This window comes from Ovis canadensis, chromosome X (genome assembly GCF_042477335.2).
Source record: "Ovis canadensis isolate MfBH-ARS-UI-01 breed Bighorn chromosome X, ARS-UI_OviCan_v2, whole genome shotgun sequence".
Lineage (NCBI taxonomy): Eukaryota > Metazoa > Chordata > Mammalia > Artiodactyla > Bovidae > Ovis > Ovis canadensis.
Window position 1 is genome coordinate 58,899,236 of NC_091727.1, and position 21,449 is coordinate 58,920,684.

At 38.7% G+C, this 21,449-nt stretch overlaps 1 protein-coding gene and 1 pseudogene across 3 annotated transcripts in view; one reads left to right on the forward strand and one right to left on the reverse strand.

Annotated features, from left to right (window-relative positions):
- ZNF157 (zinc finger protein 157) overlaps positions 1-18,146 on the reverse strand; it is a 33,508-nt gene extending 15,362 nt beyond the window's left edge. Inside the window, exons 1-2 of one of the 3 annotated variants that reach the window (XM_070291734.1) lie at positions 17,788-18,146; positions 15,716-15,922 (exon numbers count right to left, since the gene is read on the reverse strand). In XM_070291734.1, coding sequence (XP_070147835.1) covers positions 15,716-15,880 — 165 coding nt within the window. In that variant the 5' untranslated portion in view covers positions 15,881-15,922; positions 17,788-18,146. The other 2 variants (XM_070291735.1, XM_070291736.1) reach the window with 2 other exon arrangements.
- The window catches only part of LOC138930730 (glutathione peroxidase 7-like), a 72,631-nt pseudogene continuing 69,275 nt past the window's right edge, over positions 18,094-21,449 (forward strand).

Genomic DNA, 21,449 nt, shown 5'->3' on the forward strand with positions numbered 1-21,449 from the left:
TTTCCTTTCTTGATGCTTAAATTCTTCCTATATCATCTGTCTTGCTCCTACTCACCTCCACTGGCATAGATTCCTGGGGCAGTTTTAATGCCTGCTGCTGCTGCTGCTGCTGCTGCTAAGTCACTTCAATTGTGTCCGACTCTGTGCAGCCCCATAGATGGCAGCCCACCAGGCTCTGCCGTCCCTGGGATTCTCCAGGCAACAACACTGGAGTGGGTTGCCATTTCCTTCTCCAATGCATGAAAGTGAAAAGTGAAAGTGAATTCGCTATTTACGTTGAGTTGGAATAGGCCTAGCTTAGTCCCTGGGAGTCACACAGATCCTATTTGCTATCTACTCTCTTTGCCCTATAACAGTCCTTCCAGATCTGAAGGCAGAGATGGTATTCTTTGGTTCAACAAATGTTAAGTACCTATTCTAGGTGCTGAGGGTCCAGCAGTGAATAAGCAAAATTTAAAAAAAAAATCCCTCTCCCCATCCCCCCACTTATGGGACTTACTTTTTTCTGCAGGTGGGCAGATAATGAAGCAAAATAAATAAAGTTATCATATGTTAGATGGTGATAGGTACAATGGAGGGAAATAAAGGAAAGACAGGAGGTTCCAATTTAAAATAGAGTGGTCAAGAGAAGACTCACTGTGCAGGTCACATTTGAGAGAACTGAAACCTCAAGGTAAGAGAAGATAATAAACACCAGGAACAACCATGAGTCCAGTGTACCTGAAGTGGAGTGAGTGAAGGGATGAGGTCACAGAGGTAATGCTGGAGTGAGGGAGATGAGAAGACTGTTGTTGAAAAGACTTTGACTTCTGTCCTGAGTTAGAGGGGAGCAGAGAATGACACAGAGAAGGAAATGGCAACCCACTCCAGTGTTCTTGCCTGGAGAATCCCAGGGATGGTGGAGCCTGGTGGGCTGCTGTCTACGGGGTCGCACAGAGTTGGACACGACTGAAGCGACTTAGCAGCAGCAGCAGCATGTACAAAGTAACACAGCAAAAGCCTACAGAGGCTAAAAACTACAGGAACACAAGAAGAAATAGAAGTTTTCTCTAGTGGAAGACTTTTAACATACTATTCATAGAATTGGCCAGATTAAGTGAACAAAAAAGAAATAGGTAATGCTACAAAAGAGCTAATCAATAAGGTGGGACTTGAGGGAGTGGGGAGGAAGGAAAGAAGGAAGGAAGGAAAGAAAGGGAGAGAGAAAGAAAGAAAACACTACATCCAGATCATACAGAATATACTTTTTCTCAGGTGTACATGGAGCATGATCATATACTAGCACACAAAGAAAACAATCTTGGTAAGTTTAAAATAGAAATATGACATAACACTAATTATAATCAATAAAGAAATTTAATAATTAAAAATTGACAAGCGTATTCTAAAATTAATAAAGAAATAAAACCACATGATTTAGAATAAATGAAACTATTTTGAAAAAGAAGAAAAAAGAGGACTTACATTATCTCATTTCAAGACTTATAATGCTATAGTTTTCAAAACAGTGTAGTATTTTTGTAAAGATATACATGAGACAAAATAGAATTTAGGAATAGATTCACACATATATGATCAATTGATGTCTGACAAAAGTGTCAAGAATATTCAGTGAGGAATGGATAAGCTTCTGAACAAATGTCTCTGGAATAAGAAGATAGTCACATCCAGAGAAAACTTCAGAATTCCTATAATTGCCCTCTGTTCTTCCTCAGTAGCATACTGGACACCTTCCAACCTAGGGGGAGCTCATCTTCCAGTGTCATATCTTTTTGCCTTTTCATACTGTTTATGGGGTTCTCACAGGAAGAATACTGGAGTGGTTTGCTATTTCCTCCTCCAGTGGACTATGTTTTGTCAGAACTCTTCACAATAACCCATACATTTTGGGTGGCCCTGCATGGCATGGCTCATAGCTTCATTGAGTTATGCTAGTCCTTTCACCACAAGGCTGTGATCCATGAAGGGGAAGGATATGTACTGAATTGTTAAGACTGATTATCTCCAAAAGATGAGATTATGAGGACTTTTCAAATTAAAATTTTTATGTTTCTATTAAGATAGTGTTTACCAGGTTTCTCCACTGTATAGTTACCAATTTCCCTACGTAATAAGTGAGTAATCTGTAGGAATATACCTTGAAACTATGTAGACACTTTGTTCCTCATTAAACTTTCATCCAATAGCTTTGGCATCCATCAGTGATTCTTTCTTGGCTCAGTTATTATTAACTACAGTGGTTGCAAAAAGTTATTTTTCTAACTCCATCATTTGTTCCATATTACTATTTGGAGTGCATGCATGCTTAGTTGCTCAGGCGTGTCTAACTCTTTGCGACCCCATGAACCAGGGTCCTCTGTCCATGGGATTCTCCAGGCAAGAATACTGGAGTAGGTTTCCATTTCTTTCTCCATACTATTTGGCATTGGACCTTAAAGAAGAGCTTTCCTGTCTCCCTCATTCAATCATTTATTATCAGTATGAACTCATGGTTTATCTTAGTCTCTAGCCAGGCTCAACACCCAGATGGGCACCCAAAGGCTGTATGGACATATGTAGGTAAATGGTCAAAAGGCAGAGAAGAAACTTTTCTGGGACTCTTTGACATGGAAGAATAATGCACTGTGATTTCAAAATCTGTTGGTCAAGTTCTAACAAGGGCCACAGCTAGGTTAGAAGGCTACAGGGATGCAACAGTTGATGGAATTAAAGTGAAAGTTTGCAGGAAAATAGGAATATTTGAATAGATTTCAAGTGAAGTACATCTCCTTCATCTAAACGAATTCTTCAGATGGATATTATATCTGACAGGGGAATACTTCTATCTTGTTGTTGTTCAGTCACTCAGTCATGTCCAACTCTTTGCAACACCATGGACTGTTCTTCACTATCTTCTGGAGTTTGCTCAAACTCAGGTCCATTGAGTTGATGATGCCATTCAATCATCTCATCTTCTGTCATCCCCCTTTCCTCCTGCCCTCAATCTTTCCCAGCATCACAGTCTTTTTGAATGAGTCGACTCTTTGCATTGGGTGGACAAAGTATTGGAGCTTCAGCTTCAGCATCAGTCCTTCCAATGAATATTCAGGGTTGATTTTCTTTAGGATGGACTGGTTGGATCTCCTTGCAGTCCAAAGGACTCTCAAGAGTCTTCTCCAGCACCACAGTTTGAAAGCATCTATTCTTTGGCGCTCAGCTTTCTTTATAGTCCAACTCTCACATCCATACATGACTACTGAAAACACCATAGTTTTGACTACATGGTTTGAATTCAGGTAAATTCTTAAATAGGTTTTTAAAATATATATATACCATCAAAAACTAAAAGTGAAGTAAGTACGTACAAGCTCTGTTTTATTTATTTTACCATGTGTGCTCAGAACCCTCCCTTTTCACCTGTGTTTATCTCTATATTTGCATTTATTTTAGTTTAAGACTCAGTCATCCCTTAGTAATTGGAATAACTAAAATAGCAAATGTAGTTGCTAGTGTGTGTTCCTGGGTGGCACATGAAAAAGGTGGATGGCTCACGGAGACTAACCTCAGACCATCAATAATTAATTAGTATCACCAGTATCATCAGTAGTTCCTAATTTGGTTTCAGAGTAGAAAAATACCAAAGCTAAAGGAAAGCGGTTCTCAGTGACTGATCCTGCAAATGTTTTTTTTTTCCTTTATCTCAACATAGGAAAAGAGTCAATTGCAGTTTGCTTTCACGTGAAAAGGTCCTAATTTACATTTACTGTACTGCCAAAATGTTATTTGAATTCACCAGCTTCATAATTCAACTGTCATAATTTAGTTAGAAGGGAATATACAATGGAGAAAAGACAATCTCTTTAACAAGTGGTGCTGGGAAAACTGGTCAACCACTTGTAAAAGAATGAAACTAGAACACTTTCTAACACCATACACAAAAACAAACTCAAAATGGATTAAAGATCTAAATGTAAAAAAAAAAAAAAAAAAAAGATCTAAATGTAAGACCAGAAACTATAAAACTCCTAGAGGAGAACATAGGCAAAACACTCTCCGACATAAATCACAGCAGGCTCCTCTATGACCCACCTACAAGAATATTGGAAATAAAAGCAAAAGTTAACAAATGGGACCTAATTAAAATTAAAAGCTTCTGCATAACAAAGGAAACTATAAGCAACATGAAAAGACAGCCTTCAGAATGGGAGAAAATAATAGCAAATGAAGCAACTGACAAACAACTAATCTCAAAAATATACAAACAACTCCTGCAGCTCAATTCTAGAAAAATAAATGACCCAATCAAAAAATGGGCCAAAGAACTAAACAGACATTTCTCCAAAGAAGACATACAAATGGCTAACAAACACATGAAAAGATGCTCAACATCACTCATTATCAGAGAAATGCAAATCAAAACCACCATGAGGTACCATCTCACGCCAGTCAGAATGGCTGCTATCAAAAAGTCTACTAGCAATAAATGCTGGACAGGGTGTGGAGAAAAGGGAACCCTCTTACACTGTTGGTGGGAATGAAAACTAGTACAGCCACTATGGAGAACAGTGTGGAGATTCCTTAAAAAACTGGAAATAGAACTGCCATATGACCCAGCAATCTCACTGCTGGGCATACACACCAAGGAAACCAGAATTGAAAGAGACACGTGTACCCCAATGTTCATCACAGCACTGTTTACAATAGCCAGGACATGGAAGCAACCTAGATGTTCATCAGCAGTTGAATGGATAAGAAAGCTGTGGTACATATACACAATGGAGTATTATTCAGCTATTAAAAATAATGCATTTGAATCAGTTCTAATGAGGTGGATGAAACTGGAGCCTATTATACAGAGTGAAGTAAGCCAGAAAGAAAAACACCAATACAGTATACTAATGCGCATATATATGGAATTTAGAAAGATGGTAATGATAACCCTCTATGCGAGACAACAAAAGAGACACAGATGTATAGAACAGACTTTTGGACTCTGTGGGAGAGGGAGAGGGTGGGAAGATTTGGGAGAATGGTATTGAAACATGTATAATATCATATGTGAAACGAATCACCAGTCCAGGTTCGATGCATGATACAGGATGCTTGGGGCTGGTGAACTGGGATGACCCAGAGGGATGGGATGGGGAGGGAGGTGGGAGGGGGGTTCAGGATGGGGAACACGTGTACACCCGTGGCAGATTCATTTTGATGTATGGCAAAAACCAATACAATATTGTAAAGTAATTAGCCTCCAATTAAACAAATTTATATAAAAAATAATTTAATTAGAAGGGATCTGGACTTGACGCAGGTCCCAAGTATATTTAATAATATACTACACCAATGATAACATGATGATATTAGAACCTGAAGATCAGAAACTGCTAAGATTGACTTAAATGCAATAGGGACACACAGAATCAGCAGAGGTTAGTTGACAAATCCAACAAAAATCTAAGGGCCCACTTGAATGGTGAAATTCTTAGGACTATTCTGGGTAGTAGTCCTCTGATCTGGCAAGGTCCCCTGGAGAAGGCAATGGCAACCCACTCCGGTATTTTTGCCCAGGAAACCTCATGGACAGAGGAGCCTGGCAGGCTATGGTCCATGGGGTTGCAACAGTCAGACACGACTTAGTGACTAAACAACATGACACACAAGACATTCCACAGGCAACAAAAAATGAACTGCTATTGCCAACCCCTGCTACTAAGAAATGCAGCACCTGAGCAGGTCACTTGGATTACGCAGGATGCATGTTCCACATCTGCAAACATTGCTAGTTCCTCTCTATCAAATGACCCCAAAGAAGGCCATATTTGTATAAGGGCCTGAAAAAAAAGTAAGGTATGTCTAAATCACAAAAAAGCAGTAGCTCTCTTGATGTCTTTGGGCATCCTGAACAGAATGTTTGCTGACAACAGGCAAAAGTGGAATTCAAAAGGGAAAACTTATGCTAGAAAAAGAAACACTGCTGCAGTAACTCAATTCTGTCTTCTTGATGGTTCTTCCTTTCTTTCTTTATAAGTCAGTTCCCTCTGGATGCTCCTGGAGAAAAAGCATGGCTGTTTGCTGCACAGTCAAAAAGGTCAACTACATTTACGATGCACTCTCTCACTGGAGACATTTGCACACTGCTGGAGACAGTACTTTATCCATACTTTGTCATCTCGACACTGATTAGCAATTTCTTATTCAGTAATGCTCTTCCTGCTCAGACTTCTTTGATAACATCATCAGAACCCTCAAACTGTGTACCATCTAGCAACTCAGAGAAAAACAGAACCAGCCAGAAAGGAGTGTCAGAAAAGCAGGCAGAAGACTTCAAAAAGGAAGGGAGATAGATTAAGGACTCAATGACGGTCAAGATGAAAATACTTGGAATGCAAATTCCATGTGCATGGACTCCTCATGACGGTGCGAGACTGGTACAATATGTGCAATAAGTACTGCATTTCTCTTACAATTTAATTCATCTGAAATTCTACTGGATGTAGGATTACTTTATGTTTTCCAACTAATCTTTATTTTAAAGTGTCTTTAATACTGTTTAGTGTATGTGGGTTAAAACTGGCTAAATCAGAAAAGTCAAGAGATAAAATAAGGAACAGGCTGTGAAGCCCTTGCATATAGCAACCAACTGTTAGAAGCCTAAAGAATCTAAAGGTCTTATATGTAAAATAGATAAACAAGGTCTTACTGTATAGCAAAGGAAACTATATTCAATCTTATAATAATGCAATCTTGTAATGAAAAAGTGTATATATATATACGTGAAACTGAATCACTTTGCTACACATCAGGAACTAACACAATATTGTAAATCAACTTCAATTTTAACTTATCTATTTATAACAATAGATTTTACAATTTTATTTAGTTTTGACTGTGCTTTGTGTGGGCCTTCTCTCATTGCGGTGAGCAGGGACTACTCTTAGTTGTGGTGTGCGGGCTTCTCACTGCGGTGGCTTCTCTTGCTGCAGAGCACAGGCCCTAGGCACGATGACTTCAGTAGTCGCAGCACACAGGCTCTGTAGTTGCACCTTGTGGGCTCTAGGGAACGAGCTCAGTAGTTTTGAAACATGGACTTAGTTGCTCCACAACATGTGGAATCTTCCCAGACCAGGGATCAAACCTATGTCTTCTGCACTTACAGGCAAATTCTTATCCTCTGCACCACCAAGGAAGTCCTATACTTCAATTAAAAAAAAAAAAGAATCTAAAGGTCTGACACAACTACCTTCCATCAGCTTTCCCATGTAGCATTTTATGTACCAAGTATCCCTGTGCTCTCAGATATCATATTTTGTTTAGAAGTATTTTGGTCAATAATGCTTAAGCCCATACAAAGTAACTGGTATAACACTGAGTAATTTGACTCTGGGTCAGATGAGTTAATTATCCAGTCAGAGGATAATTTGTGCTCAGTCTTTCTCCTGCAATGCAGGAGACATGGTTTGACCTCTGATCTGGCAAGGTCCCCTGGAGAAGGCAATGGCAACCCACTCCAGTATTTTTGCCTGGGAAACCTCATGGACAGCGGAGCCTGGCAGGCTATGGTCCATGGGGTTGCAACAGTCAGACACGACTTAGTGACTAAACAACAACAATGAATAATTCTGCACTTATAACTTAGATGAAATGAAGCAATTCATAAAAAAAAAAAAAACACAAATAAACACAAGTCATCCAATATGAAACAGATAATTTGAGTAGCCCTATAACTATTAAGGAAAATTTATCCATAATTAAAAATTCACCAAAGAATCTAAAAATAGTAGGTCTATGATATGTATTTTATAACTGATTCACTTTGCTGTACAGCAGAAACTAACACAACATTTTAAAGCAATTATACTCCAATAAAAATTTTAAAAAATAAAAAATGAAACTCAACCCCCAAAAAAGGTATCTCTGGCCAAACGGTTTCCCTGGAGAATTTTACCAAACTTCTAACAAAAAATTAACAAAACTATATAATCTCTTGCAGGAAACAAAAGAGGAAATAACTCTTTCATACTCATTCTATGAAGCTAGTATTTTCCTTGGATAGGTAAAAAGAGGCCCCCAAAAGATATCCACATCCTAATCCTTGGAAGCCATCAATATCACCTTATATGGCAAAAATATAAAGGTCTTTGCAGATGTGATTAAGAATCTTCAGATAAGGAGAGTATCTTGGATTATCCATACGGCTTCTAAATGCAACAAATATCCTTTAGGAGAGGGAGGCCAAAGAAGATCTGATGCACACAGAAAGCAGTGATGTGAAGACAGTAGAGAGAGATTTGAGGATGCTGGCCATGAAAATGAAGGGATGAAGCCACAAGCCAAGGGATAGTTGCAGCCCCCAAAAGCTGGAAGAGGTAGGGAACAGATCCCCCAGAGCCTCTGCAGGGAGTAAGCCCTGGCAACACCTTGATTTGGGCCCAGTGATGCTTATTTTGGATTTCTGGCCTTCAAAAACTATGAGAGGATAAATTTCTACTGTTTTAAGCCACTAAGTTTGTGGTAATTTGTTGCAGCAGCCACATGAAACTAACACATTCCCTGATTACAAAATCAGATAAATATAATACAAAAAAAAACTACATAACAATAGCACTTGTGAATATAGAGGCAAAAATTCTTGACAAAATATTAGCAAACATAATTCATTAATATATTAAAGGAATTATACATTGTGACCAACTAGGGTTTATTCCAGGGATGCAAGACAGGTTCAATATTCAAAAACCAATCCATGCAATCCACCATCTTAACAGGATTTTTTAAATTAAAGATAAATATATATTATTATTAAGTTTGAGGTTCTTATTTTTTAATTGAAAGATAATTGCTTTACAGAACTGTGTTGGTTTCTACCAAATATCAACATGAATCAGCCATAGGTATACATATGTCCTCTCCCTCTTGAACCTCCCTCCCATCTCCCTCCCCACCCCACCCCTTAACAGGATTTTAAAAATCACATGATTATATCAATCAATATAGAAAAAACACTTGAAGAAATACAACATTCATTCCTCCAAAAACTGGAATAAATAAAGAAATACAGAGAAACCACCTCAATTCGATAAAGAGCATCTAAAACAAAACTACAGGTAACATTATATTGGGTTGGCCAAAAAGTTCGTTTGGGTTTTTCCATAATAAACTTTTTGACCAACCCAATACTTCATGGTAAGAGACTGAAGACCAAGAACAAGATAAGAATGTCCATTCTCACGACTCTTATTTAATATAGTGCTAGAAGTTCTAATCAGTGCAACAAGGCAAGAAATTAAAAGGCATACATAATAAAAAGGAAGAAATTAAACTTTTCCTATTTTCAGATGACAACATCATAGGAAGCATAGAAAACCACACAAAAACCAAGTGTATTTTTATATGTTAGCAATGAAAATGTGGACTCCAAGGCAAAAAAATATGAAACCATTGATAATTACTCAGAAGTATGAAATGCTTAATTATAAATCTAACAAACCAAAAAAGCAAGACATAAGTACTGAAACACACTGGCAATCTTGAAAAAGAAGAACAACACTGGAGGCATCACACTGTCCAATTTCAAGCTCTTGAACAATGAGGGATTGGAGTATCAGTGCACTGTGCAATTGAAAATCCCTGTAGAATTTACATTTAGCCCACTGTAAACTTGGTTCCCCCTTAACCCCAGTTTCTCTGTTTCCAGAGATTCAACTAATTGTAGATTGTGTAGTACTATAGTATTTACTGTTGAAAATAATCCACTTACAAGTGGACCCACACAGTTCAAACCTGTGTTGTTCAAGGGTCAACTATTTATTACAAAGCTACAATAATCAAAACAGTATGGGAGAAAACTATAATTCAAAAAGATACATGCACCCCAATGTTCACTGAAGCACTACTTATAATAGCCAAGACATGAAAGCAAACTAAATATCCACTGACAGATGAATGGATAAATAAGATGTGGTATATATACAACAGAATATTACACAGCCATGAAAAAGAATGAGATAATGTCATTTGAAACAATATGGATGGACCTAGAGGTTATCATACTAAGTGAAGTAAGCCAAAGACAAATATCCTATGATATCACTTATATGTGGAATCTAAAAAAAAAAATACAGGGAATTCCCTGGTTGTCTAGTGGTTAGGACTCAGCACTTTCACTGCCATGGCCTGGGTTCAATCCCTGGTTGAGGACCTGAGATCTTCCAAGCCTTGTGGCATGGCAAAAAAAAAAAAAAAAAGATACAAATGACCTTATTTACAAAACAGAAACAGACTCACAGACATAGAAAACAAACTTATGAATACCAAAGAGGAAAGAGGGGAAGGGACAAATTAGGAGTTTAGGATTAAAACAGATAACCAATAAGGACCTACTGTATAGCACAGGGAACTATACTCAGTATTTTGAAATAACCTATAAGGGAAAAGAATCTGAAAAAAATGATATATATTTATACACACACATATACACATGCACACATATATAACTGAATCACTGTGCTGTACACCTGAAACTAACACAATATTGTAAATCAACTGCACTTCAATTAAAAAATTAAAATTAAATAAATTTAGTGAATAAAAAACATATGGTACTAGTATAAAAACAGACACAACAACAGAATGGAATAGAGAGCCCAGAAATAAACCCATACATACATGGTGAAGTAATTTATGACAAAGAAGCCAAGAATATGTAATGGGAAAAGAACAATATCTCCAAAAAATAGTATTAGGAAAACTGGACAACCACATGCAAAAAAATGAAACTTTAGAGCACTAGATTACACCATACAAAAAATTAACTTGAAATGGATTAAAGAGTTGAATGTAAGACCTGAAACCATAAAAACTCCTAGAATATATGGGCAGTAAGTTCCCTGACATCAGTCTTAGAAATGATTTTTTGGATCTGACTCCAAAAGCAAAGGTAATAAAAGCAAAAATAAACAAGTGGGACTACATCAAACTAAAATTCTTCTGCACAGCAAAGGAAACTATCAACAAAATGAAAAGGCAACCTACTGAATGGGAAAAAAACATTTGCAAATCACATATCTGATAAGGGGTTAATATCCAAAATATATACAGAACTCATAGAACTCAATAGCAAAAAAACAAACAATCCAATTTAAAAAGGGACAAAGAATCTGAATAGACATTTTTCCAAAGAAGTCATACAGACAGCCAATAGGTACATGAAAAAATGCTCAACATCACTGATCATCAACGAAATGCAAATCAAAACCACAGTGAGCTATCACCTCACACCTCTTAGGATGCTAAAAATTATCAAAAGGACAACAAATGACAAGTGTTAGTGAGGACACAGAGAAAAGAGAACCCTTGTGCACCATTGGTGAGAATGCAAATTGGTGCAGTCACTATGTGAAACAGTATGGAGATACTTCAAAAAATTAAAAATGGAACAATCATATGATCCAGAAATTCCATTACTGGGTATTTATCTGAAAAAAATGAAAATACTCACTTGAAAAGATATCTGTACTCCCATGTTCACTGCAGCATTATTTACAATAGGCAAGATATGGAAGCAACCTAAGTGTCCACCCAAAAGATGAATGGATAAAGAAAACATGAGATAGATATAGATATATACACATACACAATGAAATATTATTCAGCCATGAGCAAGGGCATCCTGCTGTTTGCAACAACTTGGACAGGACCTGAGGGCATTATGCTAACTGAAATAAGTAGGACAGAGAATGATAAATAGTGTATGATCTCACTTATATGTGGAATCTAAAACAAAAAACCCCAAACAACCAAGCTCATAGATTTAGAGAACAGGTTGGTGGTTGCCAGAGATTAGAGGAGGGGGTAATATGCATGAAGGGAGTCAAAAGGCACAAATTTTCAGCTAAAAATAAATAAGTCATGGGGATGTAATGTACAGCATGGTGACTACAGACAATAATATTGTTGTATTGCATATTTGAAAGCTGTATGGTGATGGATGTCAACTAGACTTATGGTGATCATTTAACAGTACATACAAATATCAAATCATTATGTTGTATACCTGAAACTAATATAATATTGTAAGTCACTTATACCTCAGTTTAAAAATAAATAAGTAAAAGTGTGATATTGGTAAAAAAAAAAAAAATGGACAAATTTGTCAATGGAACAAATAGAGAGCAAGGAAATAGACCCACACAAAAACAGACTACTGATCTCTGACAAAGAAACAAAGGCAATTCAGTGGAGAAAGGATAGCCATTTCAATAAATGTCATTGAAATATTTCAATATCCACACACACACACACACACACACACAAATCCAGACCAAGTCCTTACAACTTTCACAAAAATTAACTCTAAATGGATCTTAGACCTATATGCAAAATGCGAAAAAATAAAACTTCTGCAAAATAAGGAGTTCCCTGGTGGCCTAGTAGTTAGGATTCCAGGCTTTTATTGCTGTGGCCCAGGTTCAATCCCTGGTCAGGGAAATGAGATCTTGTAAACTGTATGGTGCAGCCAAAAAGAATGTAAGCAACTGCAAATAACAGGAGAAAGTCTAAGTGACTTTGGGTTTGGCAATGTTTTAAAATATAACACCAAATGTACATTACATGAAAGAAAAACTGACAAATTGGACTTAACTAAAATTAAAAAAATTCTGCTCTTTGAAAGGCACTGTTAAGAGAATAAAGAGACATGCCCAGAACAGGAGCAAATATTTGCAAAACACATATCTGATAAAGGACTTGTATTTAAAATATATCAATACAAAACACTCTTAAAATCAACAATAAGAAAACATACAATCCCATTAAAAATATGCAAAAGATGTGAATAGACACTTGACCAAAGAAGATATACAGATGGGAAATAAGCATGTAAAACCATGTTCAACATCATTTTTCATTAGGGAATTTCAAATTAAAACAATGAGTTACCACTACACATTTATTAGAATGGTTAAAATCCAAAAAACTGATAATACCAAAAGCTGGCAAAGATGTGAAACAAGAATGTTCATTTGTTACTGGTGAAAATGAAAACAGTGAAAAACTCTGAAGACAGTTTAGCAGCTTCTTACAAAGTGTTATCATATGACCTACAATTGCACTCCGAGTTATTTCTCCAAATGAACTGAAAACTTCTGTACATACATGTTTGTAGCAGCTTTATTCATAATCATCCAAAACTGGGAACAACCAAGATGTCCTTCAATAGGTGAATGGGTAAGCAAATTGTGGTACATCCCTCCAATGGAATATTATTCAGTGATTAAAAAAAAGAGGAACCTTAAATGCAAATTGCTAAGTGAAAGAAGTCAATCTGAAAAGGCCACAGACAATACGATTCCAAATACATGCTGCTGCTAAGTCACTTCAGTCGCATCCGACTCTGTGCAACCCCATAGACAGCAGCCCACCAGGCTCCCCCGTCCCTGGGATTTTCCAGGCAAGAACACTGGAGTGGGTTGCCATTTCCTTCTCCAATGCATGAAAGTGAAAAGTGAAAGTGAAGTCGCTCAGTCGTGTCCAACTCTTAGCGACCCCGTGGACTGCAGCCTACCAGGCTCCTCTGCCCATGGGATTCTCCAGGCAAGAGTACTGGAGTGGGTTGCCATTGCCTTCTCCTCCAAATACATGACATTTTAGAAATGGCAAAACTATAGAGACAGTAAAAAAAAAGTCAGTAATTACCAGAGTTTCAGGCAGAGGGAGAGAAAAGATGAACAGCTAAACACAGATGAAACTGTCCTGTATGAACTGTAATGATGGAAACATGTCATTGTGTATTTGTCAAAACCCATAGAATATGCAACACAAAGAGTGACCCATACTGTAAACTGTTGAATAATAACATATCAATATTGGTTTATTTAACAAATGTACCACACTAATGCTATCATCTCAATTATTCTGTAAATCTAAAACTGTACTAAAAATTAGGTCACTTAATTGTTTTAACGCTCTTAGCATATAATCAGGCAATGGCACTCACGTTCATTCATTCGATACAAAAACCTTACACAATCATAGCATCCTTATTTGTAACAGCCAAAAACTGGAAACAACCAAGATATCCTTCAACTATTGACTGGTTAAGCAAACTGCGATAAATCCATACCATTGAATGTTATTTAGCAATAAAAAGGAACAAGCTATTCATATATGCAACAATCTGGATGGATCTCCAGAGAACTATGCTGAATAAAAAACAGCCAGTCCTAAAAGGTTACATACTGTATGATTCTATTTATATAACACTTGAAATAACAAAACTATAGAACTGGAGCACAGATTATGGGTTGCCAGGGGTTAAGGAGGGAAAGCAGGAGAAGGGAAGTGCGCATGGCTATTAAAGGGCAACATGATGGAAATGTTCTATGTCAATATCCTAGTTGTGATATTGTACCAAGATTTTACAAGATGTTATGATGGGGGGAACTGGGTAAATTGAATCTACAGTTCAGTTCAGTTCAGTTCAGTCACTCAGTCCTGTCCGGCTCTTTGCGACCCCATGGACTGCAGCACACCAGGCTTCTCTGACCATCACCAACTCCTGGAGCTTACTCAAACTCATGTCCATTGAGTCAGTGATGCCATCCAACCATCTCATCCTCTGTTGTTCCCTTCTCCTTCCCACCTTCAATCTTTCCCAGTATCAGGGTCTTTTCACATGAGTCAGCTCTCCGCATCAGGTGGCCAAAGTACTGGAGTTTCAGCTTCAGCATCAGTCAATCCAATGACTATTCAGGACTGATTTCCTTTAGAATTGACTGGCTTAATCTCCTTGCAGTCCAAGGGATGCTCAAGAGTCTTCTCCAACACCACAGTTCAAAAGCATCAGTTCTTTGGTGCTCAGCTTACTTTATGGTCCAACGCTCACATCCATACATGACTACTGGAAAACATAGCTTTGATTACACGGACCTTTGTTCATAAAGCAATGTCTCTGCTTTTTAATATGCTGTCTAGGTTGGTCACAATTTCTCTTCCAAGGAGCAAGCATCTTTTAATTTCATGGCTGCAGTCACCATCTGCAGTGATTTTGGACCCAAAAAAGTGAAGTCTGTCACTGTTTCCATTGTTTCCCCATCTATTTGCCACAAAGTGATGGGACCAGATGCCATGAACTTAGTTTTCTGAATGTTGAATTTTAAGCCAACTTTTTCACTCTCCTCACTTTCATCAAGAGGCTCTTTAGTTCTTCTTCGCTTTCTGCCATAAGTGTGGTGTCATCTGCATATCTAAGGTTATTGATATTTCTCCAGGCAATCTTGATTCCAGTTTGTGCTTCATCCAGTCCAGCATTTCTCATGATATACTCTGCATACATGTTAAATAAGCAAGGTGACAATATATAGCCTTGACGTACTCCTTTCCTGATTTGGAACCAGTCCATTGTTCCATGTCCAGTTCTAACTGTTGCTTCTTGACCTGCATACAGATTTTTCAGGAGGCGAGTCAGGTGATCTGGTAGTCCCATCTCTTTAAGAATTTTCCACAGTTTGCTGTGATCCACACAGTCAAAGGCTTTGGCGTAGTCAATAAAGCAGAAGCAGATGTTTTTCTGGAACTCTCTTGCTTTTTCAGTGATCCAGCAGATGTTGGCAATTTGATCTCTGGTTCCTCTGCCTTTTCTACAATTATCTCAAAATTAAAATCTGTCTAAAGTAAAAAAAAATTTGTCTAAAAAAATTAAAAAAGGGAAAAATGGGAAAAGTAGGTGCCTCTTACTTACCTCAAATGATCCACCAGGTTTTCCTGGAACCAGGGCAGGAAACCTCTGGGGTGATTTCCCATTAGCTGGCATGTTGACTCCGGATACCAGTCCACCTTCCAAAGCTGGAGAGGTGTGTATATATGGGCTGCAGTCAAAATAAATGGAAGATCCTGCAGCCTCCATTAAGGGGAAAGCTCAACAGCTCCACAGAGATACCAACAAATCCTAAAAGGACAGTATCCATGTCATCAGTGTCATTCCACATTCACCCCACAAAGTTCAGCAATTCTCTCTGAGCATTATTCAGGACAGATTATGTAAATAATCATGATACTTGGAGTCAAACTAATGAGCTCAAAGGGGTGCTTCACATTTTACCCGACAAGCCTGTCCCTCAATTCCAGGTTCAAGGCAGATCTGGGTTTGGGGAGAAGGTAGACCTGAGGCAAGTGAACGGTGCTGAAGTCCCATGGGATAGGCAGGGGAAGGACTTGTACATGGGGTCCTGGTGGGTGACTGTGGAAGCAGAAAACCTGGAAACTTGGTAATCTAAATGAAAGAGATCTCTTTTGCCCACTTTAATTACTTTGCCATTCTGGGTGAAAAATCTCTCTTAAATTCTTTTACAAGGGGACTTCCCTGGTGGTCCAGTGTTTAAGAATCTGCCTGCCAATGCAGAAGACACAGGTTTGATCCCTGGTCAGGGAACTAAGATCCAACATACCCTGGAACAACTAAGCCCACACGCTGCAAGTACTGAGCTGGCACCCATGCCCATGTGACACAACAAAGATCCTGGGTGCCACAACTAAGACTTGAAGCAGCCAAATAAATAAAAATAAATTTAAAAAATATTCTACAAGGAAGTTCTCAGCCTATTCTTTCTAGAAGATGGTTCAACATTAATAATATTTATTAAATCAACCCATTAGAGGGAGAGAAACACACTGCTTTTAACTTACACTAAGAAAAAGGCATTTGACACAAGTCAACAGTCATTACTAATTAAAACTCAAAATTAGGGAAGAAGTAAATCACTTAAATATCACAAAAATCATTTACAAAAAAAATAGCTCTGAAATACTATGCTGAAAAGTAAAATGATGAAGCAACTGCCATTAAAATTAGTAAAAAGATAGGGATGGCCAATACAATTCAAAATTTTCCTGACTCTAGCACACACAAAAGATGAAATAATCAGAATAAATATTGCAAAGAAATGAAAATATAGCTTTCTTTGTCAGTGATATGATTTATACATAGAAAACCTACCAGACTCTACCAGAATTCATAGGGTAATTTGATACAGGACTGGATACAAGATGAAGTTATAAGAGCAGATAGTTTTTTTCTGTTTAATAACAATCACAAGAAAACAGAAAAAACCATTAGTAATAATAACAAGAAAAATATAAAAGTATGTAAAATAAACAAGAGCTATATCTAAAAATTTTTAATTAAAAAATTGATATAGTCACACAAACAAAAAGATTTAATTAAAATGGAAGAAAAAATTTAATCACGTTAACCCTCCCAAAAGCATTACAGCAAAGAATAAAAATGAAAAAGAAAAATTAAACACAAAGCCCAATAATAATAAGATGGTGTCTAGAACACTTTGCAGAATGCAGCTAAAGAGATTCTTAAAAGGGAAATTCATGCTCTTAAATGTTTTGTAACAAAGAAAGGTTGAACATTAATAAATTAACAACCAATTTAAGAAGTTAGATAAAAGAGAAAATAGTACAACTAGAAGGAATTACGGAAACTGAAAACAGGTACATCAGGGAGGATCAACACTACCAAAAGGTGGTTCTTGGGAAACGCTAATAAAACTAGCAAATCTCTGGGGAGACTAAGGAAACCATCTAAATACACATACACTATTAGGACTTGACAGCAAGATGCAGCAAGGAATCTAAAAACTGACTACTTAAGAAGCCTCCATCCCTGACCCGCTAGATTCTCATTCATCAGACTCTTTAATTCCCCACCAACTGACCGCACAAACTGACAGTCTGCAACTCCCCAGAGCCAACAAAGCCATCACCTCAAAATCACTGTCACGCCACAAACCCTCGTGTACTCACTTTAGCGCCGCGCGCCAACAAGACTTAAAACAGTGTGAAGGTCACTTCCGTTTCCTGCCCTCACCTCTGACACTGCCCCTTCTGGGGCTGTTGATTTCGCACACAATCACACAAGAGCTCTGAGACTGTGGTCCACCCACTCTGAACAATGTGCAGTTAGAGATCTGCAGAGACTTGAACCATGAGCAGCGGCGACGGGCGAGGAACATGGCTGCGCCGAGGTGTTCCACTATAAGGGCCGTCATCTTAGCGTCCTTTCCGTACAGCGGGCTGTTCCACAGAAGGCGACGGCGGGGGGCGTCGCTCATGCGTAGAAACTTTCTGAAGGCCAGGTTTCAGGAGAAACTGGCCTTTGGAACTGGGTTCTATGGGTCTGTGCAAAGTTTACAGAAGCAGAAGTTCCAAACCGCATCCCAGGGGAAGGGGAGATGTGCCCAGATCTTCAAGGGAGGTACCACTAAGAACGGGGAAGAAAGGCAGGATCAGTTTCCCCTTGGGAGATATCACTGGATGAGAGAAGGAGTCAGGGTGGTACAATCCCCTCCTTGAGGATACCACTGGTAAGAGGGGGGAAAGTCAGGTCCCCTCCTGGGCGATACCACTGTAGAAGAGAGAGGAGTCAAAGTGGTACAGTCTCCTTTTAACGTACTGTGGAATTGATATCAAGAAGTGTTTGAGCCCCTCAATTTTCATTACCCCACAAAAATGATTGTAGCTAGGAATAATATTACTAGTCTTTGCTATAGATAATTAATGTTTTTCAGAAAATTATCAATAGAAAGACATTTAGAAAAGTTATAAGCACACTTTCAGTGAAAATGAATCTCTAAGATGCACCCCCAACATCTGCTATCAACCAGGTTAGCCTCTCTTATACGGAAATTCAGGAGCTGCTGCTGTCTCTTGGGACAGAAGAGAATTCTGGGTGTTCTTCACCTCTGAATTCCTATGCACATTCTTTAAAACCCAGTCCTAGTATACCCTCCTGCAGGGAACCTACTCTGACAAGAGGTAAAGAGCTCTTTTCTCTGCTGAAGGTGTTTCAAACCCAGCAGGTAGACCCTGGCTAAGTGTGGGTATGGATTGCTGAGTACCCTAAGGACATTCATTTCTTCTCTCTGGGCCTCAGCTGAACAATCTGGAGTAGTTATGAACTGGATGAAGACAGAATGGCAAATGTGAGAACATTGCTGTAACACACACACCTCTACATAAATTTCCAAAACTTATTATTGTTGTGATTTCTGGTCAACATCTCAAATCCTAGACCCTATTTACTTCCATCAGTGCCTCTCTGAACTGATGTCAAAGCTGAGCCTTTCTTAACTCTACCAACACCTATGTGATCTGGATTCATGTTCTCTATTAATGCTTTACTGAAAGTTTTATTTTCCTTTTAGGTATGAAGGATTCATTAACAAAAGAAACCACTTGTTATATACACATAAACAATCTCAATTTTTGATATAAGAATATTTAACTTAATTTCAATATATAGTCATTAGAAGCATCAAAAGAAATAGAAACAATAGAGAAAAGCAATAGTATCTACATGGCCAAATTGGGCTGACACTTACATCCAGACTTGACTAGCACTTAGAAAGTCCCAAATGACAGCAATCTGGAGTCCCAGTTGAGAAAGGGTCCTGGGCAGAGAGTCCACTCCATGAATAAGACTTCGCACTGAAGCTTTGGAGGCTCCCCCATATAATCCCAGGCCACAGACTGATATCATCATCCATTTGCTGGCAAAAATGCAGCTGTTTTTTTTTTTTAATTTTTTATAATGCTGTTTGTTTCACCTTGTGAGTCATAAGATTAGTTAGACCTCAGGAGACTAGCAAGGTCCCCAGCAGCTTAAGAAATTCCAAGACCTACTCCCTTTCTTATCTAAAGTGTCACTTGACTTGCTGGTAACAATTAGTGTGCTTGCAGGCAGGCATGAAGTCCAGGCAGGGTCAGGATTCGGTCAGAGGCCTGCTTCCCTGATTCTGACACCTGAACAAGACTACCTCCATTTAAATTTCCCTAACAAGTAATGATTTAATCAATGTTCTTGTATTTTGACTTTTGAAAATATTGCACTAAAATGTTGTTTTGACTACTGAGTTTTGGGTTCCCCTTTAACTTTTGTACTTTTGCTACGGGAAGTACACTGATTGAAACCGCCCACCCTGGCCAGGCACCATAGTAACTATTCGCATGAGTTGTTTTACGGCGGGAGGTCCTGGTAAGGAACAGGGAACTAATAAGCCTCCACCAACCAGAAGAGTTTGGGAAAGGTCAAAAGGAGACACCACCTGTCCAACCACCTCCCAGAATCCTTCTCGCTGGTGCACAAGGGTGTGCACCACCAGGAAGGACTCTGAGTCAGAATGATTGGCTAAGGACAACCTGGAAACTAATCCCATCACCATAAAACCGAGACTGCAAGCCATGTGGCAAAGCTGTTCTCCTGGGTTCCCTTACCCTACTGTTCTCCACCCGGGTGCCCTTTCCCAATAAAATCTCTTGCTTTGTCAGCACATGTGTCTCCTCGGACAATTCATTTCCGAGTGTTAGACAAGAGCCCAGTTTCGGGCCCTGGATGGGGTCCCCCTTCTTGCAACACTTTGAAGTGAGTGTCTCTTTTGCCTGAGCCTAGTCCCAGCCCTACTAAAAAAAAAAACTTGTTCTCTAACATCAGAGCTTTATTAATTGAAATTATGTCAGTAAGAATAAAACATCCCACTCTTACCTGGAGGATCCAAGCTACTTTGGCACAGAAAAGCAGAATTGATTTCCAACCCAGGTTCAGAGATTCAAATAAGGGGCATCTGAAGTGTAATATTTTTTTTTTTCTTTTATTTATTTATTTTGGCTGTGCTGGGTCTTCCTTGCTGCACATGGGCTTTCTCCAGTTGCAGAAAGTAGGGGCTACTCTCCAGTTGCCGTGCTTCGGCTTCTCACTGTGGTGGCTTCTCTTGTTGCAGAGCACCATCTCTAGGGCACCTGGGCTTCAGTGCTTGCAGTGTGTGGGCTCAGTACTGGCACACAAGCTCAGCTGCTCTGCAGCATTTGGGATCTTAGTTGCCTGACCAGGGATCAAACCCACATCTCCTGCATTGGAAAGGGGATTCTTTACCACTGGACCACCAGGGAAGTCCCATGCTTCATTTAAATTTTAACTAAACTCCACTTTTCCCCAACATCTTGTAGTAATCCTATTTCTTCCTTTGTTTGGTGGGACTAGGATAATCAACCATCCCTGTGTGTGTAGGACAGACAGGTTTATTTAAACAAGGGAACTTCAGTGCTAAAATTAGGAAAGTCCTGGGAAAACTGAAACAAGTTGGCCACCCTAACTGAGATCCTGCACAGTTCCTGTGATGTGTGGCCTCCTTGTTACAGCAAGTTAAAACTTATTTCTAGGGAGTTCTGAGCTTTCACTGCCATGGCCCAGGTTCAACTCACGGTTGGGGAACTGAAATCCCATAAGCCATGGGGTCACTGTCAAAAAAAAAAATTCTGTCCAACTATGGATGTGACACTTGCGGTCTTTATCAGATGGACTTTATCAAGGTCATTAATGTTGGAAGGGTTCACAGAAGTTGAGTTTGAGATCACTCTTAGTATGCATTGATGGTGGAAAAATTGCCAGGCCTGGGTTCCAGCTCCAGATC